The sequence below is a fragment of the Entelurus aequoreus genome, linkage group LG07, assembly GCF_033978785.1.
Source record: "Entelurus aequoreus isolate RoL-2023_Sb linkage group LG07, RoL_Eaeq_v1.1, whole genome shotgun sequence".
In the NCBI taxonomy this organism is placed as follows: domain Eukaryota; kingdom Metazoa; phylum Chordata; class Actinopteri; order Syngnathiformes; family Syngnathidae; genus Entelurus; species Entelurus aequoreus.
This window is the reverse complement of record NC_084737.1, coordinates 4,022,972-4,047,203: the sequence shown is the minus strand read 5'-3', so window position 1 is coordinate 4,047,203 and position 24,232 is coordinate 4,022,972. Positions and strand designations below refer to the sequence as shown.

The 24,232-nt window shown below is 41.0% G+C and overlaps 1 protein-coding gene across 4 annotated transcripts in view; it reads right to left on the bottom strand.

Moving 5' to 3' along the window:
• Positions 1-24,232, bottom strand: part of vps13d (vacuolar protein sorting 13 homolog D) — a 137,973-nt gene that overhangs the window by 91,835 nt on the left and 21,906 nt on the right. Inside the window, exons 12-30 of one of the 4 annotated variants that reach the window (XM_062052402.1) lie at positions 23,309-23,410; positions 23,041-23,233; positions 21,065-21,247; positions 20,697-20,827; positions 19,035-19,089; positions 18,746-18,913; positions 17,793-17,923; positions 17,578-17,710; positions 15,249-17,501; positions 15,029-15,180; positions 13,715-14,761; positions 11,219-11,309; positions 11,019-11,145; positions 10,764-10,944; positions 8,050-8,232; positions 4,845-4,962; positions 4,562-4,778; positions 495-666; positions 311-426 (exon numbers count right to left, since the gene is read on the bottom strand). In XM_062052402.1, the coding sequence (XP_061908386.1) occupies positions 311-426; positions 495-666; positions 4,562-4,778; positions 4,845-4,962; positions 8,050-8,232; positions 10,764-10,944; positions 11,019-11,145; positions 11,219-11,309; positions 13,715-14,761; positions 15,029-15,180; positions 15,249-17,501; positions 17,578-17,710; positions 17,793-17,923; positions 18,746-18,913; positions 19,035-19,089; positions 20,697-20,827; positions 21,065-21,247; positions 23,041-23,233; positions 23,309-23,410 (5,753 nt within the window). Of the gene's footprint in view, positions 1-310; positions 427-494; positions 667-4,561; positions 4,963-8,049; positions 8,233-10,763; positions 10,945-11,018; positions 11,146-11,218; positions 11,310-13,714; positions 14,762-15,028; positions 15,181-15,248; positions 17,502-17,577; positions 17,711-17,792; positions 17,924-18,745; positions 18,914-19,034; positions 19,090-20,696; positions 20,828-21,064; positions 21,248-23,040; positions 23,234-23,308; positions 23,411-24,232 lie in introns of all 4 variants that reach the window. The other 3 variants (XM_062052404.1, XM_062052403.1, XM_062052401.1) reach the window with 3 other exon arrangements.

The window sequence follows — 24,232 nt, the reverse complement described above, 5'->3', positions numbered from 1 at the left end:
TGCGGTCATTAGACAACATGAGTGCACATCATAATGGCAGCTACACTTTACATCTATAATAATGATTAGGGAATGTCCGGCAGGCCACATTGACAAGCTTAACGGGCCTTCATTTGCCCAGGTCTGATGTATAATAAATAACGGGCCTTCATTTGCCCAGGTCTGGTGTATAATAAATAACGGGCCTTCATTTACCCAGGTCTGGTGTATAATAAATAACGGGCCTTCATTTACCCAGGTCTGGTGTATAATAAATAATACAGCAGAATTATGTAAAAGTAAATCATTTTTAGAGAAGAAATAAAAACACCTTGCTAGAGAGCGTTTGTGCCCGCTGGATTTGCTGTGGTCCGTGAGCTCCAGACTGACATCCATCATGTCCACCAGGATGGACAAGTTGGTGTAGACATCTCCACTTAACACGGTCTGAGGAGAAACACCGTCTTTTTCTTGGTGACAATGTTCGGCGTGTGCAATGTATAGGAGTGTCTCACGTAGGTGCTGGGGTCCTGCAGGTTGAAAGGTCGCAGGAATTCTTCAACGGGCTCTCCGAGGTTGTTCTCCAGCAGCCCTCGAATCAGCTGGTAATGTTGTGGGTCCAGAGAGCACTGCACTGAAGACAGGCTGCCATAGATGGTCATGTCTGGCACCGCGTGGCTCAGCTCTCTGTGAACATACAACACACATTAGTTAACGTAAGCCTAGGGATGACTTCCAGTCTATGTTCATGTGTACAGTCTAAGACAAGCTTTTTCAACCTTTTTTCAGACAAGGCACATTTTCTACGTTGAAAAAATGCAGAGGCACACCACCAGCAGACATCATTCAAAAACTAAACTCAGTTGACAGTAAAAAGTGGTTGTTGGATATGACTTTAAAGCATAACCAAGCATGCATCACTATAGCTCTTGTCTCAAAGTAGGTGTACTGTCACCACCTGTCACATCACACCCTGACTTATTTGGACTTTTGTGCTGTTTTCCTGTGTGTAGTGTTTTACTTCTTGTCTTGCGCTCCTATTTTGGTGGCTTTTTTATGGCGTCACATTAGTACCAAAAATCCAAGGGCGTAAAAACTGTTATCGCGCGCTGATTCTCCACTTCGTGCACGCGCACGACACCCTTTTGCGGGCGCGTGGTGCCATTGAAAGGCACCGCGCGCGCAAAACGAGACAGCGCGCGCGCGGTGCCTTTCTGCGCGCGCGCTGTCTCAGTCTGTGCGCTGTCATGTTTCATTTTGGTACTTTGGGGGCGGGCATGCTTAGACCGCCCCTTCTTTCTGATTGGCTTCGAGCAATCAGAAGTATAGCAGGGCGGGTCATCGTCAATATGTATCAAGATTTACGGGGGAAGAAGTGGATCAAAAAATGTTGGCTGAAAAAGAGGTAAGTTATTGAACTGGTTTGGAGTGATTGTAAGGGTACTATTACTAAAAGTAATAATAATACATTTTTATTTATAAAACACTTTTCATACATTTAAAATGCAGCTCAAAGTGCTTTACATAGTTAAAAACAAAATGAGAAGTAACACCCACACCCCATGAAGACAGTCAAACATGTACATAAAAGTAAACAAACAACAATAATAACAACAACACAATGACAATAGCCAATCACAGGAGCCCTCTGGACGTGGAGATCCAGAGGGCTCTTTGAGGAAACACTAGATGATCAAATAAATGGATTAAAAATAATTAAAATACACATCAGGTAAAAGTCCAAAAATAATATGAAATAAGATAAGATATAATCAAACATAAAAATAAACTACAATATGAAAAACTATATAAAATAAAATAAAATACAATAAAAACTGAAATATAAATATAATAAGACCATATAAAAATAGGCTAAGATATGATAAAACATAAAAATAACTAATACTAATAGAATAATCCTGCACATTGGGCCTAATATTTGTGTAGTAAAGTGGTTTTTGAATTCCAACAATGTAATCTGAAAGATGTTTAAAATATCAACAATTAATGTTAATATTTTTGAAACAATATACTTCTCATAACATGAGTATCTGTGTGGTGTGCATGAGAGAGTGGAAAGAAAAGCATTGCCATAGTTTCACTTCATCTGCCTTTTTTTACAACCTACTTGAAGTTGTATTTTTATTTTTTTTCATTTTTTTTTTTCAAAGCCAATCAGAAAGAAGGGGCGGTCTAAGCATGCCCGCCCCCAAAGTACCAAAATGAAACATGACAGCGCACAGACCGAGACAGCGCGCGCGCACACAGGCACCACGCGCGTGCATACAGGCACCACGCGCGTGCAGAAAGGCACAGCGCGCACGCAAAAGGGTGTCGCACGCGCGCACGAAGTGGAGAATCAGCACGCAATAACAGTTTTTACGCGCTTGGATTTTTGGTACTAATGTGACGCCATACTTTTTCTCTTTTTTTGGTATTTTCCTGTAGCAGTTTCACGTCTTCCTTTGAGCGATATTTCCCACATCTACTTTGTTTTAGCAATCAAGAATATTTCAGTTGTTTTTATCCTTCTTTGTGGGGACATTGTTGATTGTCATGTCATGTTCGGATGTACATTGTGGACGCTGTCTTTGCTCCACAGTAAGTCTTTGCTGTCGTCCAGCATTCTGTTTTTGTTTACTTTGTAGCCAGTTCAGTTCTGCATAGCCTTCCCTAAGCTTCAATGCCTTTTCTTAGCGGCACTCAAGGTTCTTAACCTTGTTGGAAGTACTGAACCTCACCACTTTCATATGCGCATTCACCGAACCCTTCTTTAGTGAAAAATAAAATTTTGGTTTTTTTTCAAATCCAAGACAAAGTTATATGTTTTTGGTAACACTTTAGTATGGGGAACATATTCTAAGTAACAAAGACTTAATTTAGAGTCATTTGGTTAGGGTTAGGGTTAGAGGGTTAGGGTCAGGGTTAGAGGGTTAGGGTTATAATAAGGCCATGCTGAATAAGGCATTAATAAGTACTTAATAATGACTAGTTAAGAGCCAATATGTTACTAATTTGCATGTTAATAAGCAACTCATTAATGGTGAATATGTTCCCCATACTAAAGTGTTACCATGTTTTTTTTACTGGTGCACAAAATGAAGCGTGCATGAACATCACCTTGTTCAAACAACAAAACCAACACAGTGCATAAACTCACAACAAATGACACACCTGCAAACCAGTCTGACTTCTGCTGTCGTATCCGTAATACGCCGATAGGGAGAAGTTTTTATTTACACGATGAATCTCGGGTGTGTCTTGACCTCCGCTGAACCCGACTCACCGAACCCCTAAGGTTCCATCGAACCCAGGTTAAGAACCACTGGTTTAAGCATTAGACACCTTTTTACCTGCACACTACCTCCCGCTGTTTCCCACATCTACAAAGCAATTAGCTACCTGCTGCCACCTACTGATATGGAAGAGTATTACACGGTTAGCTCTAGACAGCACCGACACTCAACAACAACACATCATTTGCAGACTAGAATTACTGCTTTGCATAAAATATTTTCAACCCAAATAGGTGAAATGATAATCTCCCACGGCACACCAGACTATCTCACGGCACACTAGTGTGCCGCGGCACAGTGGTTGAAAAACACTGGTCTAAGCAAAGTAATACATGTTCTTTTCCTCTTTACTATTTGGCGGAGTTGCACATTTCATCTTCCTTTCTGCACAGTTCATTGTTTTAAAAAAAAACAGCAATAATGTTTGCTAACAAGTCCAATGTAGTAACTTTTTTAATCCAGCAGATGGTGCCATTACGAAACACCAATTAGAGCTGAGTGATAAAACGTCACCAATATCAGTAAAAAATGTGTTCGGTAAAATGTTGGATATATATATATTTTTTCTTTGTCTAAAGGAATAGGAATATGCTAAGCAAGGTTGGTTGCACGAACAAAGTCACTCGCACAGGAAGTGATCAGTGATCAGGGGGAGGGGCACGCTAACAGCCAATCAGGTAACAGTATCAACTATCAGGTTCAGTTGATTCTTTGCATGGAGTGAGAAGAGAAAGTTAAATTGAAGAAATTGTGGCTAAAAGAGGAAAAGTCACCTGGACAAGATAGCAGTTTTGGGGATTTTTTTCAAAAGGACCGTAGTCAGACCAATGTGGTGTGTACATGATGCAAGGCAAGAGCGCTAATACCACACCACCTGAGCCGCGCTCACCCTTTAGAGCACAGCTGGAAGTTCCTGCCACTAAACCTGCAGAAAATAGTTGTCAGGTTTATTTTCCACCTTCATTTGTAGAGGTTATAGTTAATGTGATTTTAGACTTCTGTTTACATTGTTTGAGTGTTTTCTATGTTTTATGTTCTATGTTTTCTTTCTGCCCTGATAGCGGACGGGATTATATTGAAAGGAAGGTTACATTTGAAGTAAAAATGTTGACATTTAATATATTTTTTTCCTGCTCCTTATTTTCGATATCAATAATTATCGATAAGACTTATATTGGATGCAGTTGACGGCCATATGGCCCAGCTCCAGTGTCATTGTAGTTATTGAGTGTGCCACACACTCATCGAGGAGTCATTTGGCCGTCAAGTAAGACAGAATGTATCACCTGTCCAGGTTGCGTTCCACTTTAAGCTGGAGGCGGCAGCACTCTTTCAGCAGGTTGCCTCCCGTCCGACGGACAGAGTAAGACGGGAAAATAAGATCGGACATTTCCGTGGATTTACAGCCTCGGTCACACGGTTGGCACGGCAGGCGCTCCGCGGCAAATATATCCATCTGCTGCAGATCCAGAGCAATGCAGTCCAAGAGACACACGTGGTCTTCTGCGTGGGGAAAAGGGAGCGAGTTACAATGGGTAACGAGGCAATCACCTAACGAGGGATGTTTACCTGAGGTGACTCTGTCAGGCGGTGTGCTGCCATTGGTCCACAAGTTGAGGCTGCTGGGGGGCTTTTTATGCTGTCTTTGCTCATAAGTCCACGCTTCTGCCTTCTGTGTGGACTCCTTCTTCAGCAAGAAACAGTGGAAAGTGAGAAAGGTCACGCCATTAAATCCTACACAGTCTGGTAGACTTTAGAATGACTCTTTTGCCAAAAGCAGTGAAGTTGTCAGGTTGTGTAAATGGTAAATAAAAAGACAATACAACAAATCCTTTTCAACTTATATTCAATTGAATAGACTGCAAGGAGAAGACACTTAAGGGCATTTAATGTTTGTTTTCGTCCTTGCTGCTTACCTGCAGTGATTTCTCCACATTCTCTGAACCTTTTGATGATATTACGGAGCGTAGATGGTGAAATCCCTTAATTCCTTGTTGAGAAATGTTGTTCTTCAACAATTTGCTCAGGCATTTGTTGACAAAGTGGTGACCCTCGCCCCGTCCTTGTTTGTGAACGACTGACTAAGATGCTTTTATACCCAATCATGGCACCCACCTGTTCCCAATTAGCCTGTTCACCTGTGGGATGTTCCAAATAAGTCTTTGATGAGCATTCCTCAACTTTATCACTCTTTTTTGCCACTTGTGCCAGCTTTTTTGAAACATGTTGCAGCCATCAAATTCCAAATGAGCTAATATTTGCAAAAAATAAAGTTCCAACATGAAATATCTTGTCTTTGCAGTCTATTCAATTGAATATAAGTAGAAAAGGATTTGTTGTATTCTCTTTTTATTTACCATTTACACAACCTGACAACTTCACTGCTTTTGGCTTTTATAAGTTTTAGTCTTTTTTCCCAACGGTAAAGAAAAAAATGTGTGTTGGGTGCGTCACGTCCAGTTTAAGTGACATTAAGCAAACGAACTTCCTGTTGTCGTATAGCTTTGAGTATCCATCGTTGGATCTCTCTAAGAGAGCACAGCCTTCCTGCTTATTCTGCACAGTTGAATTTCTTACTTGCTTAAACAGCAATGTGATTAATCTTATCCATCTTTGTTGTTTTTATCCAATTGATGTTATTGTTTTGATTTTGTACGGTGTCCTTGAGTGCCCAGAAAGGCACCTTACAAGTAGGGATGATGTTTGATAAGGAATTATCGAGTTCGAGCCTATTATCGAATCCTATTATCGAATCCTCTTATCGAACCGATTCCTTATGGATTCTCTTATGGAGTCCAGATAGGTTGTTGTATATGGAAAAAAACACACAATATTTGGTTTAACAAAAGCTCACTTTTATTATATAATAAAAAAATTAAATCTAATAAATAAATAAATATTGACTGTTACCCACCTAAAAAAATAAAATAAAATAAATAAATATTGACTGTTGTTACCCAAAGTATATTAAGTGGGATTTTTCAGAGAAACAAATATATACAGTAACACAAAAACAAGCTGTCTCTGTGATCACTATAGGTGTATAAATAATAATATAGTGTTAAATAAAATCAGTCCCTTCGGCACAAAACTGAAAATAATACAGCTCTCCAAAAAGTGCACTTCTGCTGCTATTTGACATAACTGTTTGTTATGATGCTTTGACATTTTTGCACTTTATTTCTCTATTGAAAGAACATTCTAGGAAGAGAAAAGTTGTTTGCAAATGTGGTTACAATGCTAAAAAATGAAAAGTTAAAGCTAAAAAAAGAAATACACTTTATTGAGTTAACATTATTTCTTTATGGGGGAAAGATGTTATGAGCTAGAGAATATAACAACTACACTACCCAGCATGCAACGGGAGTTACGAGCATGCGCGGTAGCCCCGAAAAGTGTTGCATGTTGCCACGCTGTGAAAGTAAACGTCAAGAAGTCAGCCAACACGCCTCGTCTGCATTATTTATAATTAGACAGACAACACATCTACAGTGTGATTTTGTAACGTTTACAAGGAAAGAAAAACAAAAGTTAAAAAAGGGAGATATGTTGTATATATATGTATGTGCTGCGGTGTTGTATATATATATGTATGTGCTGCAGTGTTGTATATATATGTATGTGCTGCAGTGTTGTATATATATGTATGTGCTGCAGTGTTGTATATATATGTATGTGCTGCAGTGTTGTATATATATGTATGTGCTGCGGTTGTTTTAAGAAGGTTGCGACAGCTGCCGTAAAGGAGGTGCGTTGCTAGCCTGGTTGCTATGTTTCCGGTTGGTGGTAAAAGTGTTGGTCATGTGTTTTACCCTGCTCAAATCTCTCAGTAAAGTTATTCGATGGATTATAGCTTTTGTTTTGAACTTTATTACACCTTGGAGCACTTTTTCCCGTCCATTGTTTTCCTGCTTTCGCTATCTGCGCCTAATGACTGAGCTACGTGACGCCATTTATTGTGATGTCCCATGGAGCATTTCTGGTCGGGATGGGATTCGAATAAAGAATCAACTCTTTTCCTTTACTATAGTGGTCTCGATAACGGGTACCGGTTCTCAAAAAGGGATTCGAGTCCGAGGACTCGGTTCTTTTCTTATCAAACAACCGGGAAAACCGGTTTCGAGTATCATCCCTACTTATAAGTGAATTGTATTATTATTATTGTTGTTATATAAGTTTAGATTGGGGTATGTCGTTTTTAATGGGGAAAGAGCTTAGTAGATAGCTTAAGTTGTCTAGTAAATGAGCAGTGCCACCAGTCCGTGACTTTATCAAAGTGTTATCAATCCTGGTTTTATGATCATTTTGAATTAAAAGGGTTTTACCACGGTTTATCATAATGCTGTTTACCATTACATCCTTCATTTGTTTTCACTGGAAGAAAATGTCTATTGGTGCCACGTCTCTCGTGCGATACACACATGGATGCATGCACAAAAAGGATCATACACACATGCACGGAAAGAAAGATGCCAGTGGAGAAAGTTTGCACACAAAAAAACCAAGCAAAGCAGTATTTGAACCAGCAACCAGTCCAAACGTTTACATGTTTGTTATTGGAGAATCTTAAACCGACGACCTTCAAGACTAAATCAAAGACAAATACTTAACAAGACTGGAAATGTTTTCCATGCATCAGGTCGACTTCTACTTTGGTGAGTTTATCGCTGAAGCAACAATGCAGTCAGGCAGGAGTTATCATGAGAGGACAAGCTGGAGGAAGGTGACTCACCAGAGTAGGGAAAAAGGCATGTGCCATGGTGAGTTTCTCTACCTTGTCTCGGCCGGAGAAAGTGCCACCAGCCCCGGCAGGTAAGAAGCAGTTCTGCAGCTCCAGCTGGCCGAGGTTTGCCACAATCACCCTGCTGGAACTTGAGCTTTCTGGGATGATTATGACTGGAGCACCAGCCTGGATGTCCAGCAGAACCCTGGAGGCCCGCTGAGGACGCTCCCTTATCTGCAAGAGGGGGCAGAAAAAGACAAGTCTTACTAAATAGTACATGAGTTATGCTTGTATCGTGCTTTTATACACTATTCCCACATTCACCCATACTATTATCTACATTACACATGCAACATGCAATCAATACTTGAATTACAAAAGAAAGCATAGAAGGTGGAAGAAGAGGGAGTGGACTATATTAGCCTTGTAGATTGTTATGGTAAAACTAGGTTCATCTTTAGAAGTGTGCCTTGTTTCTACCCCATTTCTCTCAGGAGAGGAGGGGGGGGGGATTATATGCATGAGTGTATGCAAGTACACTATATTGCCAAAAGTATTTGGCCACCCATCCAAATGATGAGAACCAGGTGTCCTAATCACTTGGCCTGGTGTATCAAATCAAGCACTTAGGCATGGAGACTGTTTCTACAAACATGTGTGAAAGAATGGGCCGCTTTTAGTGATTTCCAGCGTGGAACTGTCTCAGGATGCCACCTGTGCAACAAATCCAGTCCTCGCTCATAATTATTCCAAAGTCAACTTTATAAGAAAAGTGAAGAGTTTGGGAACAACAGCAACTCAGCCACCAAGTGGTAGGCCAGGTAAAGTGCCAGAGAGGTCAGCATAGTGCAAAGTGGTAGGCCAGGTAAAGTGACAGAGAGGTCAGCATAGTGCAAAGTGGTAGGCCAGGTAAAGTGCCAGAGAGGTCAGCATAGTGCAAAGTGGTAGGCCAGGTAAAGTGCCAGAGAGGTCAGCATAGTGCAAAGTGGTAGCCCAGGTAAAGTGCCAGAGAGGTCAGCATAGTGCAAAGACTTTCTGCACAGTCACTTGCTACACAGCTCCAAACTTCATGCCACCTTCCAATTAGCCCACGTAAAGTATGCAGAGAGCTTCATGGAATGGCTTTCCATGGCCGAGCAGCTGCATCTAAGCCATACATCACCAAGTCCAATGCAAAGTGTGGGATGCAGTGGTGTAAAGGACATCACCACTGGACTCTAGAGCAGTGGAGACGCCTTCTCTGGACTGATGAATCACACTTTTACATCTGATGGAGCAGTCTGGCTTTGGAGGTTGCCAGGACAACGCTACATTTCGCGCTGCATTGTGCCGAGTGTGAAATTTGGTGGAGGAGGAATTATGGTGTGGGGTTGTTTTCCAGGAGTTGGGCTTGGCTACTTAGTTCCAGTGAAAGCAACTTTGAATTAGGGATGTCCGATAATGGCTTTTTGCAGATATGCCGATATTGTCCAACTCTTTAATTACTGATACCGATATCAACCGATACCGATATCAACCGATATATGCAGTCGTGGAATTAACACATTATTATGCCTAATTTGGACAACCAGGTATGGTGAAGATAAGGTACTTTTTAAAAAAATGAATCAAATAAAATAAGATAACTAAATTAAAAACATTTTCTTGAATAAAAAAGAAAGTAAAACAATATAAAAACAGTTACATAGAAACTAGTAATTAATGAAAATTTGTAAAATTAACTGTTAAAGGTTAGTACTATTAGTGGAGCAGCAGCACGCACAATCATGTGTGCTTACGGACTGTATCCCTTGCAGACTGTATTGATATATATTGATATATAATGTAGGAAGCAGAATATTAATAACAGAAAGAAACAACCCTTTTGTGTGAATGAGTGTAAATGGGGGAGGGAGGTTGTTTGAGTTGGTGCACTAATTGTAAGTGTATCTTGTGTTTTTTATGTGGATTTAATAAAAATAAAAAAAATAAAAAACGATACTGATAATAAAAAAAAACGATACAGATAATTTCCGATATTACATTTTAACGCATTTATCGGCCGATAATATCGGCAGACCGATATTATCGGACATCTCTACTTTGAATGCTCCAGGATAGCAAAACATTTTGGACATTCCATGGGATGGCACTTCAACTTCATATGTGAGTCAAGGCAGGTGGCCAAGTACTTTTGGCAATATAGTGTATATATTTATGTGCATGTATATGTACAGTATGTATGTTTTTACACTGAATGTGCCTGTGGACATATGTACTGTATATATGTGCGTGCGTACCTACTGCATGTACCTATTATAAGGTACACTTTATTTGTAATTATCACATTTGTCTGAATAATTTGATGATGTACTATTTTATACTGCTTTAATACAGCGAAGGACTGTTTAATTGCATTTATGGCGGAGGTAATAAGGTTTGGGACACAATGTATTATGGGTAATGGCAGTCAGGTATGGTGGAATCAATCCACACAGTTTTTTTTTACCTTACTCTTACTTTTTCTAACTATTTCTTACTGTAACAAACTCGCTTTATTTTGCCATTCATTTGTTCCCACGTCGTTATTGTTTGACATTTTGGAATGATTACGTTGACAAGTAAACCACACAAAACGAAGAGGAGCGTCTAGCTTCATTAGGAAACTACAAACATATTGCAAGTAGAATTTTGAGGACAAAAATGAATTCCTTTCATTTTGCAATAAGGCTGCAAGAAACGTGGAACTAGTGAGTACTTTGCGGACGCCTGTGGGTCATACTCACGGCTTGGCCCTCCAGTGCAGCCCTCTGCCTGCCAAGGACGTCCTGCAGCTGAGTGAAGTGCTGTATGAAGGCCACCACCTCGGCCTGGAAGCGCTGGGTATGCACATACTGCACAGAGGCCATCAGCAGAGACACCTTCATGTCGTACTCTCGTTCAAGGCAGGGATCGGCCAGCCCGTACCTGCAACCCAGCAAGAGACAAAAGGTGACCAACATTTTAGAAGATGGACATCGCCTCAAAAGCCTGCTGCTTACTTATGGATATGAAAAATGAGAGCTTCCCCTCCACGTGTGGTGAAGCGTTCACAGTAGAGGTCACCGTGAGGGGTCAGGTCGCTGAGGGACAAACTTCCCAAACTGCCCGTCAATACCAGGTTGCTTTCTGAAAGGTGAGAAATGTTCAACGCTACCACACCATCACGGTCCAGGGTGGACTTTAGGTGACTCATACACACCCAACATTTGCAGGTGTGCGGATAGTTTGATCACACTGGCTCTGGCCAGCTCGTTGCCTTCCTTGTTTAGCACCACCGACAGGGCATGAACCTGGACATTCAAACACAGGACAAGCAACCAAGTCTGTACGTCAATCAAAAAATATATATCTATTCAATTAAAAATAGAAACAATTAAAAAAGAGCCTGTACTTACACACAACATCAGGACTAAATAAAAATACCAACATTAAAACTGACTAAACCTCTAAATTTAAATGCAATTCTTTATAGTAATCTATACAATAAAGTCATAATATGTACGTATATAAATTAAAACTGTCAAAAGATACTTTTTTTTTTTTACAGCAGATTGCATAATCACTTTTTAATTTGGATTAATCGCAGCTTATTTCTCACTTGTACAATTGCAATTAATTTAATTTAAATTCATTTTTTTAGTGCTGTAAAATAATACATTCTTCAAATCCAAATAAATCACAGTTGTGATTTTTGAATAATCACGATTAATCGTGATTGCATATTATAAATTAACTTTATTTTTACAATCCTAATATTTGCATATGAATGCAGTTTTACCGTCACAATGGAACTTTAAAAAATTTTTTTATTTTAATGTACATTATTTATTTGCTCAAAGCTTGGAACAGTTTTATGTAAAGTCCAGCCGAGGTTCATTTTAAAGCCAGCGAGCACACCAGCCGCAGTCTTCTCACTGGCGTATATATTTACCCGATCACTGACCACATACAGTAGGTAAGGTTGTATTTTTGTCTCATTCCTGTCAGAATCCTACCTGTGACTTAAACATTAAGGAGTCAGACTATCCAGGACTAGCTGCAGTGTGCTCAAACAACCACTATATATATATATATATATATATATATATATATATATATATATATATATATATATATATATATATATATATATATATATATATATATATATATATATATATATATACACAGACACACTATATATATATATATATATATATATATATATATATATATATATATATATATATATATATATATATATATATATATATATATATATATATACACACACTACCGTTCAAAAGTTTGGGGTCACATGTAAATGTCCTTATTTTTGAAGGAAAAGCACTGTACTTTTCAATGAAGATAACTTTAAACTAGTCTTAACTTTAAAGAAATACACTCTATACATTGCTAATGTGGTAAATGACTATTCTAGCTGCAAATGTCTGCTTTTTGGTGCAATATCTACATAGGTGTATAGAGGCCCATTTCCAGCAACTATCACTCCAGTGTTCTAATGGTACAATGTGTTTGCTCATTGGCTCAGAAGGCTAATTGATGATTAGAAAACCCTTGTGCAATCATGTTCACACATCTGAAAACACTTTAGCTCGTTACAGAAGCTACAAAACTGACCTTCCTTTGAGCAGGTTGAGTTTCTGGAGCATCACATTTGTGGGGTCAATTAAACGCTCAAAATGGCCAGAAAAAGAGAACTTTCATCTGAAACTCCACAGTCTATTCTTGTTCTTAGAAATGAAGGCTATTCCACTAAATTGTTTGGGTGACCCCAAACTTTTAAACGGTAGTGTGTATATATATATATATATATATATATATATATATATATATATATATATATATATATATATATATATATATACATATACTTATGTATATATTTATTATCTGATTTTTTGTGTTATTATTGGCCGACGTCAACATTTTTTTCTCTCATTGTGCTTCTGTTTGCTGGTGTTTTTTCTTTTGTAATATGTCTAGGGCCAATGACGAAGGAGTCACGGGCCACAGATTGCCCTTGTGCCGCACTTTGGGCACATCCGCTGTAGAAGCTAACTGTTAATGGCCACTATATTCTTAAAACCGTAGTAGATTTGTCCATCCTACGGTCACATTTGGGACAGGAGTCAGTTTACGTCAGCATTAAAATCAGCTGTTCACCTGCCGGGTGTTTCCTGTGTGTTGTGCAACAGTCAGTCTGAAGAGAGAGAGGCAGAGGTGTGTTCAGGACTTAAAAAGCCTACCTGTTGATCACTCTCCAGGTGGGGGTGTCACTCATGTCATGATAATATTTGTTTTTTTTCTAATATTTTCGCGATCGACCGGTAGGGTTCCAAAGATCGACCCTTGGTATATAAAACATGTTTAGAAGGTTGTAAACAGTTACTGTAACTAAGACAATATTTTATTGATAGATAAAAATCCTACTTCATGGAAATTAGGGCCCAGGACCAATTAGGGATTACTGCACAGGGAAATTACTTTAAAAATAGAATTAAAATGTCTCCCCTCAAAACGGCATGTAATTGGGCTGAGAGAGTGTGTGTGTGTGTGTGTGTGTGTGTGTGTGTGTGTGTGTGTGTGTGTGTGTGTGCATACCCTTCAACTAATATGTTGTCCAGGCAAAAGGAAGTCAAATGCTCATTTCAATGCATTCTTCTTCATCCATTATTCCACCTTTGTGACTTACCTTGAGGTCCAGTTTGGTGTTGACCGCATCGCCGGTGTCCTGCTCCATGTCGTCCGCCTCGTAGAGAGGATGTCCTGGCACATAATGAGGGGAGCTGGGCGCCACCTTCATTGCGTGATTGTTTGCCGTGGAGCCGATTCCAAAGAAATCCAGGATGACCACCCATGTCTGCAAGGTGATTAAAACGTCCAGGCAGTTAAAGTCAATATCGATGCTTCGTCCCACACTTCCGTAACGGGTGGTGAATTCCGGGTGGTTCTGGTCCACCAGCAACACATTGATGTGAACTAAGGACTCGTCAAACTCTGAGGTGGGCTGAGGGGAGGATGCAGGGTTAGTCGGGGAGGGCGGTGGAGTGCTAGGACAGTCTGGATCCTTCTTCGTTTTGCGACTACTGGCCAAAGTAGCGGCATGCCTCTGGTAGAGCTGGAAGACATTCTGGGCCTCTTCCATATGAGAAGGAAGAGAGCGGGGCATGTCTGGGTACTGGACGTTGGATGCTGATGGACAGCTATGAGATAGGTACTCCTTGGGGCTGAATGTGGAAGGCTTTGGAGCTCCACGGGACACCATGAGATGTTTATGCTCAGGGTTCTGCTCCAGGAGATCCTCCATGAGCAGTGAACGCAGAACCAGCTGGATTTCCAACAAATGTGGATGCTCTTTGGTGATGTCTCCCTCCAGGTCACGGAATTGCAGACTGACCAAGCCTTGGGAGCCCTGGGTCAAGTCGGCACTGAGCTGGACCTGCAGTTCTGCAACGTGCACTGTGACTTTCAGCTGAGTGAAGGCAGGAGACTGAGGACTCGGCTTTTGAGACTGCAGAGGCAAAGGAGAGGAGAGCAGTGAGTGCGGCAGGCTGATGTAGGGAGGGTCCTTGGCAAACAGTCCTCCGTGGGGGTCGGGGAAGCGGTGAGGCCTGGTGGAGGAAGGTGTTGGAGGCGGGGGTGTTGGTGGTTGACTGGGCGTAGCTCGTTGCTCCTCAATGACAAATAAATGATCCAGCGTCTGCAGGACCTGTTCATACACAGCCTTGCACAGGAACACCTGGAAGCAGAGAGCCAAGTATTCATGGAGGCACCAAACCACACTCAACACAATACAAACAAACATCATTACTTGAAATAAACTACAAAGTATGAAATGTTGTCTCTTGTTGTATGAAATGACATATACGTCGAATCATGCCAAAGCCCAGTACAATAGAAATGTCCTATTGGGAATGAAAACTCTGTTAAGTTTAATACTGACTACAACTGACCTAGTGATTCTATTAAACGACTATAAATTGATATCTTTCATTTGAATATATACCTGAACAGGTTTGATGAATTTCCCCTCGACTCTCAGTAGTCCCGTGCTCTTGCATGGTTCTTTAGAGCTAAGAAAGGTAAACTGGATATCTTCATGGACGGGGGACTTCTCCAGTGTGAACTGTATCGTGGTGTCTTTCAATATATGGAAGGCTGGATGAGGAGGAAAAGGCATTTTAGTTTCGATAGAAGTTGTGTAGACCGAGTATTACTCATCTCACCTTTTCCTTGGCTGAGGTATTCAAAGAAGTCGTGGCGTGTGAACTGAGGTTCATCCTGACTTCTGTTATGGGACGGTGACGAGTTGCCAGTTTTCTCCCCTCTTTGCATCTTCTTCAGAACCAAGTGACCGGTGTTTAGTGAGTACAAGCGGATATCCTTCACAAGCACCTGCAACAGCTCGCCTTCTGACTGTTGGCCAGTGCTAAAGTTCTGGATAGTTATACTGCCCAAGTGCCCGACCAGCAGTTCAGGGTGTCCAGGTTTTCGAGGAATGGACACGACTGGTGATTCGATGTTTATATTTAAGGTCAACTTCACAAAGAAGGTCTCCAAGGTGGATTCAGGTTCCTCCATGGAAATATCCTCCTCGTCCTCCATGGAATAAGCCCAACTTTGACTCTGAGTTCGACTTCTTCGCGAGGGTGTCTCAAAGAGCGAGAACATACCGCTGTACTCGGCCGTCTTTGTGACAAGAACTGTTGACACTTTGGTGGCAGCGCTTTTCAACATAGAGCGGAAATTGTCCTCCACCTCATTAGCGGAAAGACTGAGCTCCATCAAGAACTTGGCTGAGTGGTTATAATGCAAGGATGCCATGTGCAGATGTAAAGTGCAGTCCCCTTGGAAATTCTCCTGGAGTTGAAAATTCAGGGCTTCTGAAGGAGAAAGTTCTTTTTCAGCAAGCAAAGGTAGTCCTTCACAAGTTGAGGAGCTGTCTTCTGCATTGCCGATGCTCACTACAAACTGGCTTCGGCCTCCTTCCTGGGTAAGGTCTACTAACTGCATGGCACCAAGTGATCCATTGATGTCCATTCGACTGCCTAAGGAAACATTAACCTTGGTGCCAGTGATGCTGGCAGTTGCAATCTTCAAGCCTTTCTTCTCAGCGCCCAACACAGCTCCTGTGGATACCGTTCGAAGGAGAAGGAGGTTAAGTCGATGAATCTCCACAGTCAGCTCTTTGTTATGATCATATGTCGACTGGAAAGTTCCATCTTCTTCCTTGGCGTAGGGCTGTACTGCAGGTTGCTGTAATGACGCCGCCCATTGGTTTTCCTCCTTGGGGAAAGACTTTTGGAGGAACTTCAGCAGCTCTACCATGGTCTCGGGGTTCAGAATAATGTCCAAGTTGTTGACCTGCATGCTTATCACCTGAAGGGAACTGTCCAGGTTCATGGAAGGACAGTCTGAACTAACAAATTGGTATTCCAGTTTAATCAGCACCTCTTGATCTTTAAGAAAGGAACTAAGGCCTGACATTCTATCCGTGCGCAAACCCGAAGAGGACTCATTAAGGTGGTTCTGATGCTCAGAAGACCTACTGTCGTATGACATTGGAGAAGACGGCTGGCTTTCCTGAAGACTGCCAGTGGGGATGTCAAAACTGAGATTTTTATGAGAGGACACTAGAAGGTCGAAGTCTGAACCATAGGTTTGTAGGGTGTCCACCAGAAGGAGACCATGGACCGTAAGAGAGACCTCTGCATCATAAGGTCGCTTGACAAAGTGAGCGTTGGTGCCAAATACCTTCAAAACAGATATGTAGCGGCCATCGCTCTCCACACCCAGCTGCATATAGTTAATGTTGAATTCAGCCAGCAGTAGGCGGGATTCCACCAGAACTTCCCTTGTGTGCTGCTCTAATGTCATCACGCTTTGTGTCAAGTTCTTGGCTGAACCTTGTATCTTCCAGGAACTGTCCTCTCTCTGAAAGATCTTTTCATGGCGGAGAGTAAGAGGGTCGGGAGACTTGATCTCTTTATCGTGGAGGTTGTCTGCATTGACTGCTGAACTGCTCAGCCTCGCCAAACAACTCCTCAAAGCAGTCATCTTCTCCAGGTTGACATGGACCTTGAGATCAGGCAGGGTTCCTGAGAGCACAGCCCCTGGGAGCTGGGGGTCGGACGTGTAACGCAGCCTCTGCTCCAGTTGCAACAACACATTAAATTTCTCCACCACATGGGTCGGACCCACTTCACTCTCTTGAAGGTTTTTCCAATTGTCCTTGTAGCGACCAACCATTATCTGTAGATCCTTGAAGGACAAGGAGTATCTTTCATAAAGCTTTCTACAATAGGATTTTGTGTTTTCAGGTGAGCCGAGGCTGGGGAGTTCAGGACATTTTGGCCAATCTTTCAGAGGCACTTGAAGCTCAGGTGGAGACTCTGGCGGAGTGCCATGGGGTGTCTGGTACTCCTCATCACTTAGGTCTTCCCTCTCAGGTGGAGCAGTTTTGAAATCCTTAGAGTCATCTTTCACAAATTGAGAAATTGATATTGATTATTGAAAAACCGTACAGCATATTTTTGTAATGTTTGTTGAATTTACCAAGGGAGTTAGTGAGCAGAATCCTGCCCAAATCCACGATGACTAACATTGGGTCTCCTGACTGGAAATCATCGGGGAAAATGACCTGTGGTGCACAGATGTCCAGCTTCATCGTCCAACGCTTACTGTTTTCCTAAAGCAACACAAATGACAATAAAACTTCAACAATTTATTCCCCATTTGAGTCACAACATTCGTCAGTGAGTTTGACTTACAATAAATTCGCCCACAAGAAGCTGATCAATAGTTTGGCGTATTTCTGCCTTTGTCTGCCTTTTCAACTTGTCATACTTCCTTCTGGCAGCCTCCGCCACTTTCAGCTCCAGTTCTGACTGATAGCCAAAACCTGGGTGAAAAATTGGATTGCATAATAATTACTGCAGACAGAAGCTTTGGATCACTCGACAACTGATGAATAAATTAGTCTGATTTCTCAACTAGTTTGGTTTTTCATGACTAAATATGAAGTCCCAGGGTCCATGCACTCTCTCTAATTGGTTATACCTTGTGTACACTGGGGGGCGCTTATTTCCTTTTAGCGCGGAATGACGTCAAACTAAAACAAGGCATCCTCACAAACGGCTCTGTAATATTGGCACAGATTACAACTAATGGCTATGCTGATGTTAAATAGCAGACATCATGAAGAAATGATCTTGGACATCACCACGAACATGACACTACTACTGAGAAGGTAGTTGCCGGGTGTGGGTCCTGAGCAAAGACTGGTGGGAGGGAGTGGTTTTGAAGGAACTTTCTGACTGAGAATGGAAAGAAAACTTTCGAATGTCTCAAAGTTCGTCCAATTAACTCTGAGGATTGATGGAAGGAGTTTTAAGTCTGAAGTAAAAGACCGTTTGTGCCCTGATACGGCTTCAAATGAGGGTGGCTATTGTTGTGAGGAATACAGAGTTTGGAGCGCACAAATGCAACGCACACTCACACACACATGCACACCCGAGAGAACTGGTTTTTCTATCACATAATCTAGGTATTTTCAAAAGATAAACAGGATCAGATTAAGGTGTTTCCATGGATTGTAAAATGCCAATTTTGAGCCAAATGATTTCAGAAATCCGACTAATTGAGTGCATGGAAACATAGTTGCTTCATACCCGACCATACAGACACCCAACCCAACCCCAAAATTCATGTCATTCAGATTTACCAGAGGAATGGACTCGTCCTTTGTAGAAGAATTCTGTCACTTTCTTGATGGCTTGTGGGTTGTAGGTGATGTTAAGTGGGCTGGTGTTCACCTCCAGTCTTCTTTCGAACTTGGACCTCACAGGGTTACGCTCATAAAGCATTTCAAAGACCGGTGAGGACAAGCACTCTGCAAGTCAACAAGGACCATTAGAGAATGAATTACAGTATACAGTGATAAAAACTGGCATAGTTATGTGTTTAATACACTGGACATGTAGTCATTGACTTTTACCAAACAAAAACCCTACCAGAGGTGCTGCTGGACTGGCCAGATGTCTGGTTTACAGCGATGACAACCTTGTCCTGCAAATCAGAACATCATGTGACATGTTTGGATTCAGATGTGCAGCTGCAATGCAGTTTGGCCATACAGATCAATAGGCCTCATACCCAGAAATCTGATCTTTTTTTTTTAAATGCTCCAGTGAGAGAACTACCGTATTGTACAATAGGTGGATTAGATCAAATATTGTACAGTTGGTGGATTAGATCAAATATTGTACAATAGGTGGATCAGATCAAGTATTGTACAGTAGGTGGATCAGATCAAGTATTGTCCAGCAGGTGGATTAGATCAAATATTGTACAGTAGGTGGATTAGATCAAGTATTGTACAGTAGGTGGATTAGATCAAGTATTGTACAGTAGGTGGATTAGATCAAGTATTGTCCAGTAGGTGGATTAGATCAAGTATTGTACAGTAGGTGGATTAGATCAAGTATTGTACAGTAGGTGGATTAGATCAAGTATTGTCCAGTAGGTGGATTAGATCAAGTATTGTACAGTAGGTGGATTAGATCAAATATTGTCCAGTAGGTGGATTAGATCAAGTATTGTACAGTAGGTGGATTAGATCAAATATTGTCCAGTAGGTGGATTAGATCAAGTATTGTACAGTAGGTGGATTAGATCAAGTATTGTACAGTAGGTGGATTAGATCAAGTATTGTACAGTAGGTGGATTAGATCAAGTATTGTCCAGTAGGTGGATTAGATCAAGTATTGTACAGTAGGTGGATTAGATCAAATATTGTCCAGTAGGTGGATTAGATCAAGTATTGTACAGTAGGTGGATTAGATCAAATATTGTCCAGTAGGTGGATTAGATCAAGTATTGTACAGTAGGTGGATTAGATCAAGTATTGTACAGTAAGGTGGATTAGATCAAATATTGTCCAGTAGGTGGATTAGATCAAGTATTGTCCAGTAGGTGGATTAGATCAAGTATTGTACAGTAAGGTGGATTAGATCAAATATTGTCCAGTAGGTGGATTAGATCAAGTATTGTCCAGTAGGTGGATTAGATCAAGTATTGTCCAGTAGGTGGATTAGATCAAGTGCACCTTCTTTTCCTGCCGTGCTGTGACAAACATGGCATTGGTCGGGTAGGACACAGGTGCCAAACCCACCGCGTCTAATTAAATGGTCCACCACATTATTTTATGTGGTCCGCTACATTATTTTATGTGGTCCGCCACATTATTTTATGTGACCCGCCACATTATTTTATGTGACCCGCCACATTATTTGATGTGGTCCACCACATTATTTTATGTGGTCCACCACATTATTTTATGTGATGTAATTGTTATTTAAATGTTGCCAGAAGAAGTGATTCATGCACAATGTTTTACACTTTCATATTATCTGATCATGCAACAAGATATTCTAAGCATTTTTTTTGGGTTATCACAATAAAAAGTTCAATATCTGCTTTTCACCTTGACTTAAAATTTTTAAGCAAGTTATCCATCAATAAAAAATATCTACTAATCAAAAAGATGTGCCTCTGCAAATTGTGGTAGCAGGCTATTATTTGTACAGAAGTAGTATATTTATTCAGTGTTCCATGAGGGCAGCCATAATTGCCATGTGGTCCTCCAAAGGCATCATTTATCAATTAGTGCTTACCAGTTTGGGAGACACCAGTACTGGGAAGATTGTGCCATGAGTGGTCAGGTCTCTAAGGAATAATCCGCCCAGTTTTACAGACAGTAGAGAAGACTCTGAGCGGGGCAAAGACTCCACAACAACCTTCACGCCTGTGGAGGACAAAACAAGTTCAGTTTCATAGAACTTGCTCATGTGATATCCTTCTGAGAAGAAGTGGACATTTGGCTCTATTTCTTTTGTCAGAGTTACACCTTTGGGAAAATGTGCCTCTTATATATCTCAGAGATATCAGCAGATATCTCTGCAGCAACTCGGACCTTGACTTCCTTGCTTGTAATCATTTGGTGAGCACACAAACATAGACTAACATCTTCTTAGGCTCTTACCTGAAACTTCCAGCTGGATGACTCCACTCTCATGCAGGATCTCCTCCCGGCCTTCTTGATGAAACAGAGTGATGCTACCTTTCTCCAGCAAGAATTCCAGTCGGGCAAACAGGTAATCTCGCCTGGTAAATGTGTTCAGAGTCTGGGAGTCCTCCAACGGGTCAAACAAGTCATCGGTTTCTGCTGGAGAAATGAACGGGGTCATTAGTCATGAACAATTCACTCTATTCTATTTTTAAGCATATTTACAGTGTTTCTAATTGGATGTGTCCTGATACAACTTTTTCCCTTCCAAAATAACATTGGAGCCTTGAGCATTGTCCGATATCGATATTGATCTGATACGATATCATTCATAATGTTGTGTTGTGGAAGTTTAGACAAGACTTGATCAAGTGAAATGAGTCAAACAGAGAACAACGGTAGTTATGAAAAAAACGTATTTATTATTAACCGTCTGGAATGGACTTATGCTGTCTTTAAGTTGAAGTGGAGTGGTAATTGGGTTTTTTGGCAGTGAGTTGAATGATGCGCACACGTTTGTTACTGGATACTTCCTAATGTGGGATTTACCTGACATTTAAAGGGTCCTTAGAAATCAGTTGAAGTCAAACCAGTCATGTTCTAACCCAGTGTTTTTCAACCACTGTGCCGCGGTACACTAATGTGCCGTGAGATACAATCTGGTGTGCCGTGGGAGATTATGTCGTTTCACCTATTTGGGTTAAAAGTATTTTATGCATACCAGTAATTATAATCTGCAAATTGAGTGTCGGTGCTGTCTAGAGCTGAGCAGAGTAACCATGTAATACTCTTCCATATCAGTAGGTGGCAGCAGGTAGCTAATTGCTTTGTAAACGCTGTATCTAATACTTCAACCAAAAATAAAAGGTGAGTGCCCCTAAAAAAGGCATTGATGCTTAGGGATGGCTATGGAAAACGCAACTAAAAATAAACAAAAACAGAATGCTGGACGACAGCAAAGACTTACAGCGTGTGGAGCAGACGGCGTCCACAAAGTACATCCGTACATGACATGACAATCAACAATTTCCACACAAAGAAGGATAGCGTCCGCGCAACTGAAACATTCTTGATTGCTAAAACAAAGCGGGTGTGGGGAAATATCGCTCAAAGGAAGACATGAAACTGCTACAGGAAAATACCAACAAAACAGGAAAAGCCACCAAAATAGGAGCGCAAGACACTACACACAGGAAAACACCCAAAAAGTCCAAATAAGTCAGGGTGTGATGTGACAGGTGGTGACAGTACACCTACTTTGAGACAAGAGCTATAGTCATGCATGCTTGTTATGCTTTAAAGTCACATCCAACAATTGCAACAATGACTTTTTACTGACAATATCAACTACCGAGTTTACATTTTGAATGATTTCTGCTGGTGGTGTGCCTCCGCATTTTTCCAATGAACACAATTGTGCCTTGGCTCCAAAAAGGTTGAAAACCACAGATTGTAAAAGTCTAGGATTATTCCACCTGTGGTGTTATTGTTTGTCTAGTGTCCATATTGTCTATGTCTCTTTCTACCTGCCTTAGGACAATGGAAGCAATTTAGTTGTTGTCCTAATTCCAGCGTATTTATGTTGAAACAGTTTTTTGCTGACACATGGATGAATATGTACTGTCCTAATTGAAATAAATGAATTTCAAAAATCAATAATTAAAACACGCTTCTGCCTTGGAGACTTTGTATGTGTAAGTAATATGCAACTCTAATTAATGATACTTGTTTTTGTTCAATGAAATTGTTATTTTTTCCTTGTGGTTGACATAGCATGTACACTTTTTACAGAAGTGTAGCTCGTGTGCTATTGTGTGCTTCGCTGTTGTGTAGCTGCCAGTTCCTCATACATTTGCCTTTTGTAAGTGACTTGATTCAAAATAGCAGAAAAGACCACCCTTGTGTGCTTGTAGGAGGACATTTAGATGTCCAGCTTTTCACGAGTGTCTCACCCAGAATATCCCAGGAAGACGGGCTGGGCAGAAGCACCTCGGGGCCTCGGTCTGGTTCCAGAGAATCTCCATACCAGCCACCCCAGCCAGGAAACCAGGACTGCAGGTACTGGATCATGCCAGAGCTTCCACTCTTAGGGATGGATGTGGTGGGTGGACAAGGCTGCGGCTCACTGCTGGCCTCCTGAACATTCTGTGTGAGGAAATGAAAAGAGTTGACGTCATATACAGCGAGCAGTCAATTCTTGCCTGAGTTGTCCAATCTCACCTCAACAATTTCTTCCTGTTCTCGAAACCATTCGTGGACAATGTCCCTGAGACTCTGCAGTTCCTCCAATGTTTGCTCCTCTTCTACACGCTCAAGTTCACTCTAAGTGACAAGCGCAAAAACATAGATGGAGGAAAGATGCAAGGTGTACAACAGAGTGGTGGGACTACCATTCCTTACATCTACTAATCAAATGCCCAGTAGAAAACGACCTTGCTTTTGCTTCTCCTACACACATCTCCAGTGTTTGCCAGGCAACAATTTATTTGAGTGGACCGCCATGAATAGATTTGGCGGTACCTGTTAGGTGGGGGTATGCATTGTAACGCCGATTAGAATTCCCACAGGGTACGGACTAAAAGTGAAAGACAGGAAGTGTTTCTTGCATCAAATATACATATACATATAAATATACATCAAATAGGACAGGCTAACCTCCTCCAACCTCAGAGGACAAATCTCCGAACTATGGGAGACCGGGCTTTCTGCTCCGCCGCTCCCAGTCTGTGGAACGCTCTCCCTGACCACCTGAGGGCACCACAGACTGTGGATGCTTTTAAAAAAGGCTTAAAAAACCTTCTTTTTAAAAAAGCATTTTTTTAGATATATGTGTGCTAGTTGTAGCTATTAGGCTGTTCTAGTTTTTATTTTATTTTTTACTATTTATTTTACTTGTTGGGGGCAGCTATTTGTGGTTTTAGCATTGTTGTTTTGTTTTTGTTTTTTAAATGCACTGTAGCACTTTGAGGTTGTTTGCTCAATGTAAAGTGCTTTTACAAATAAAATCTATTATTATTATTAAATATAAGCGGTTCAAGAAAGGGGAAGTATTTGCCGTGGAAGCGGAGCTCCAGACATGCAGAAATAAAATAAACAAGAATAAAACAGCAAAATAGAGCAAAAAGGCATAGTGTAATCAGAAGT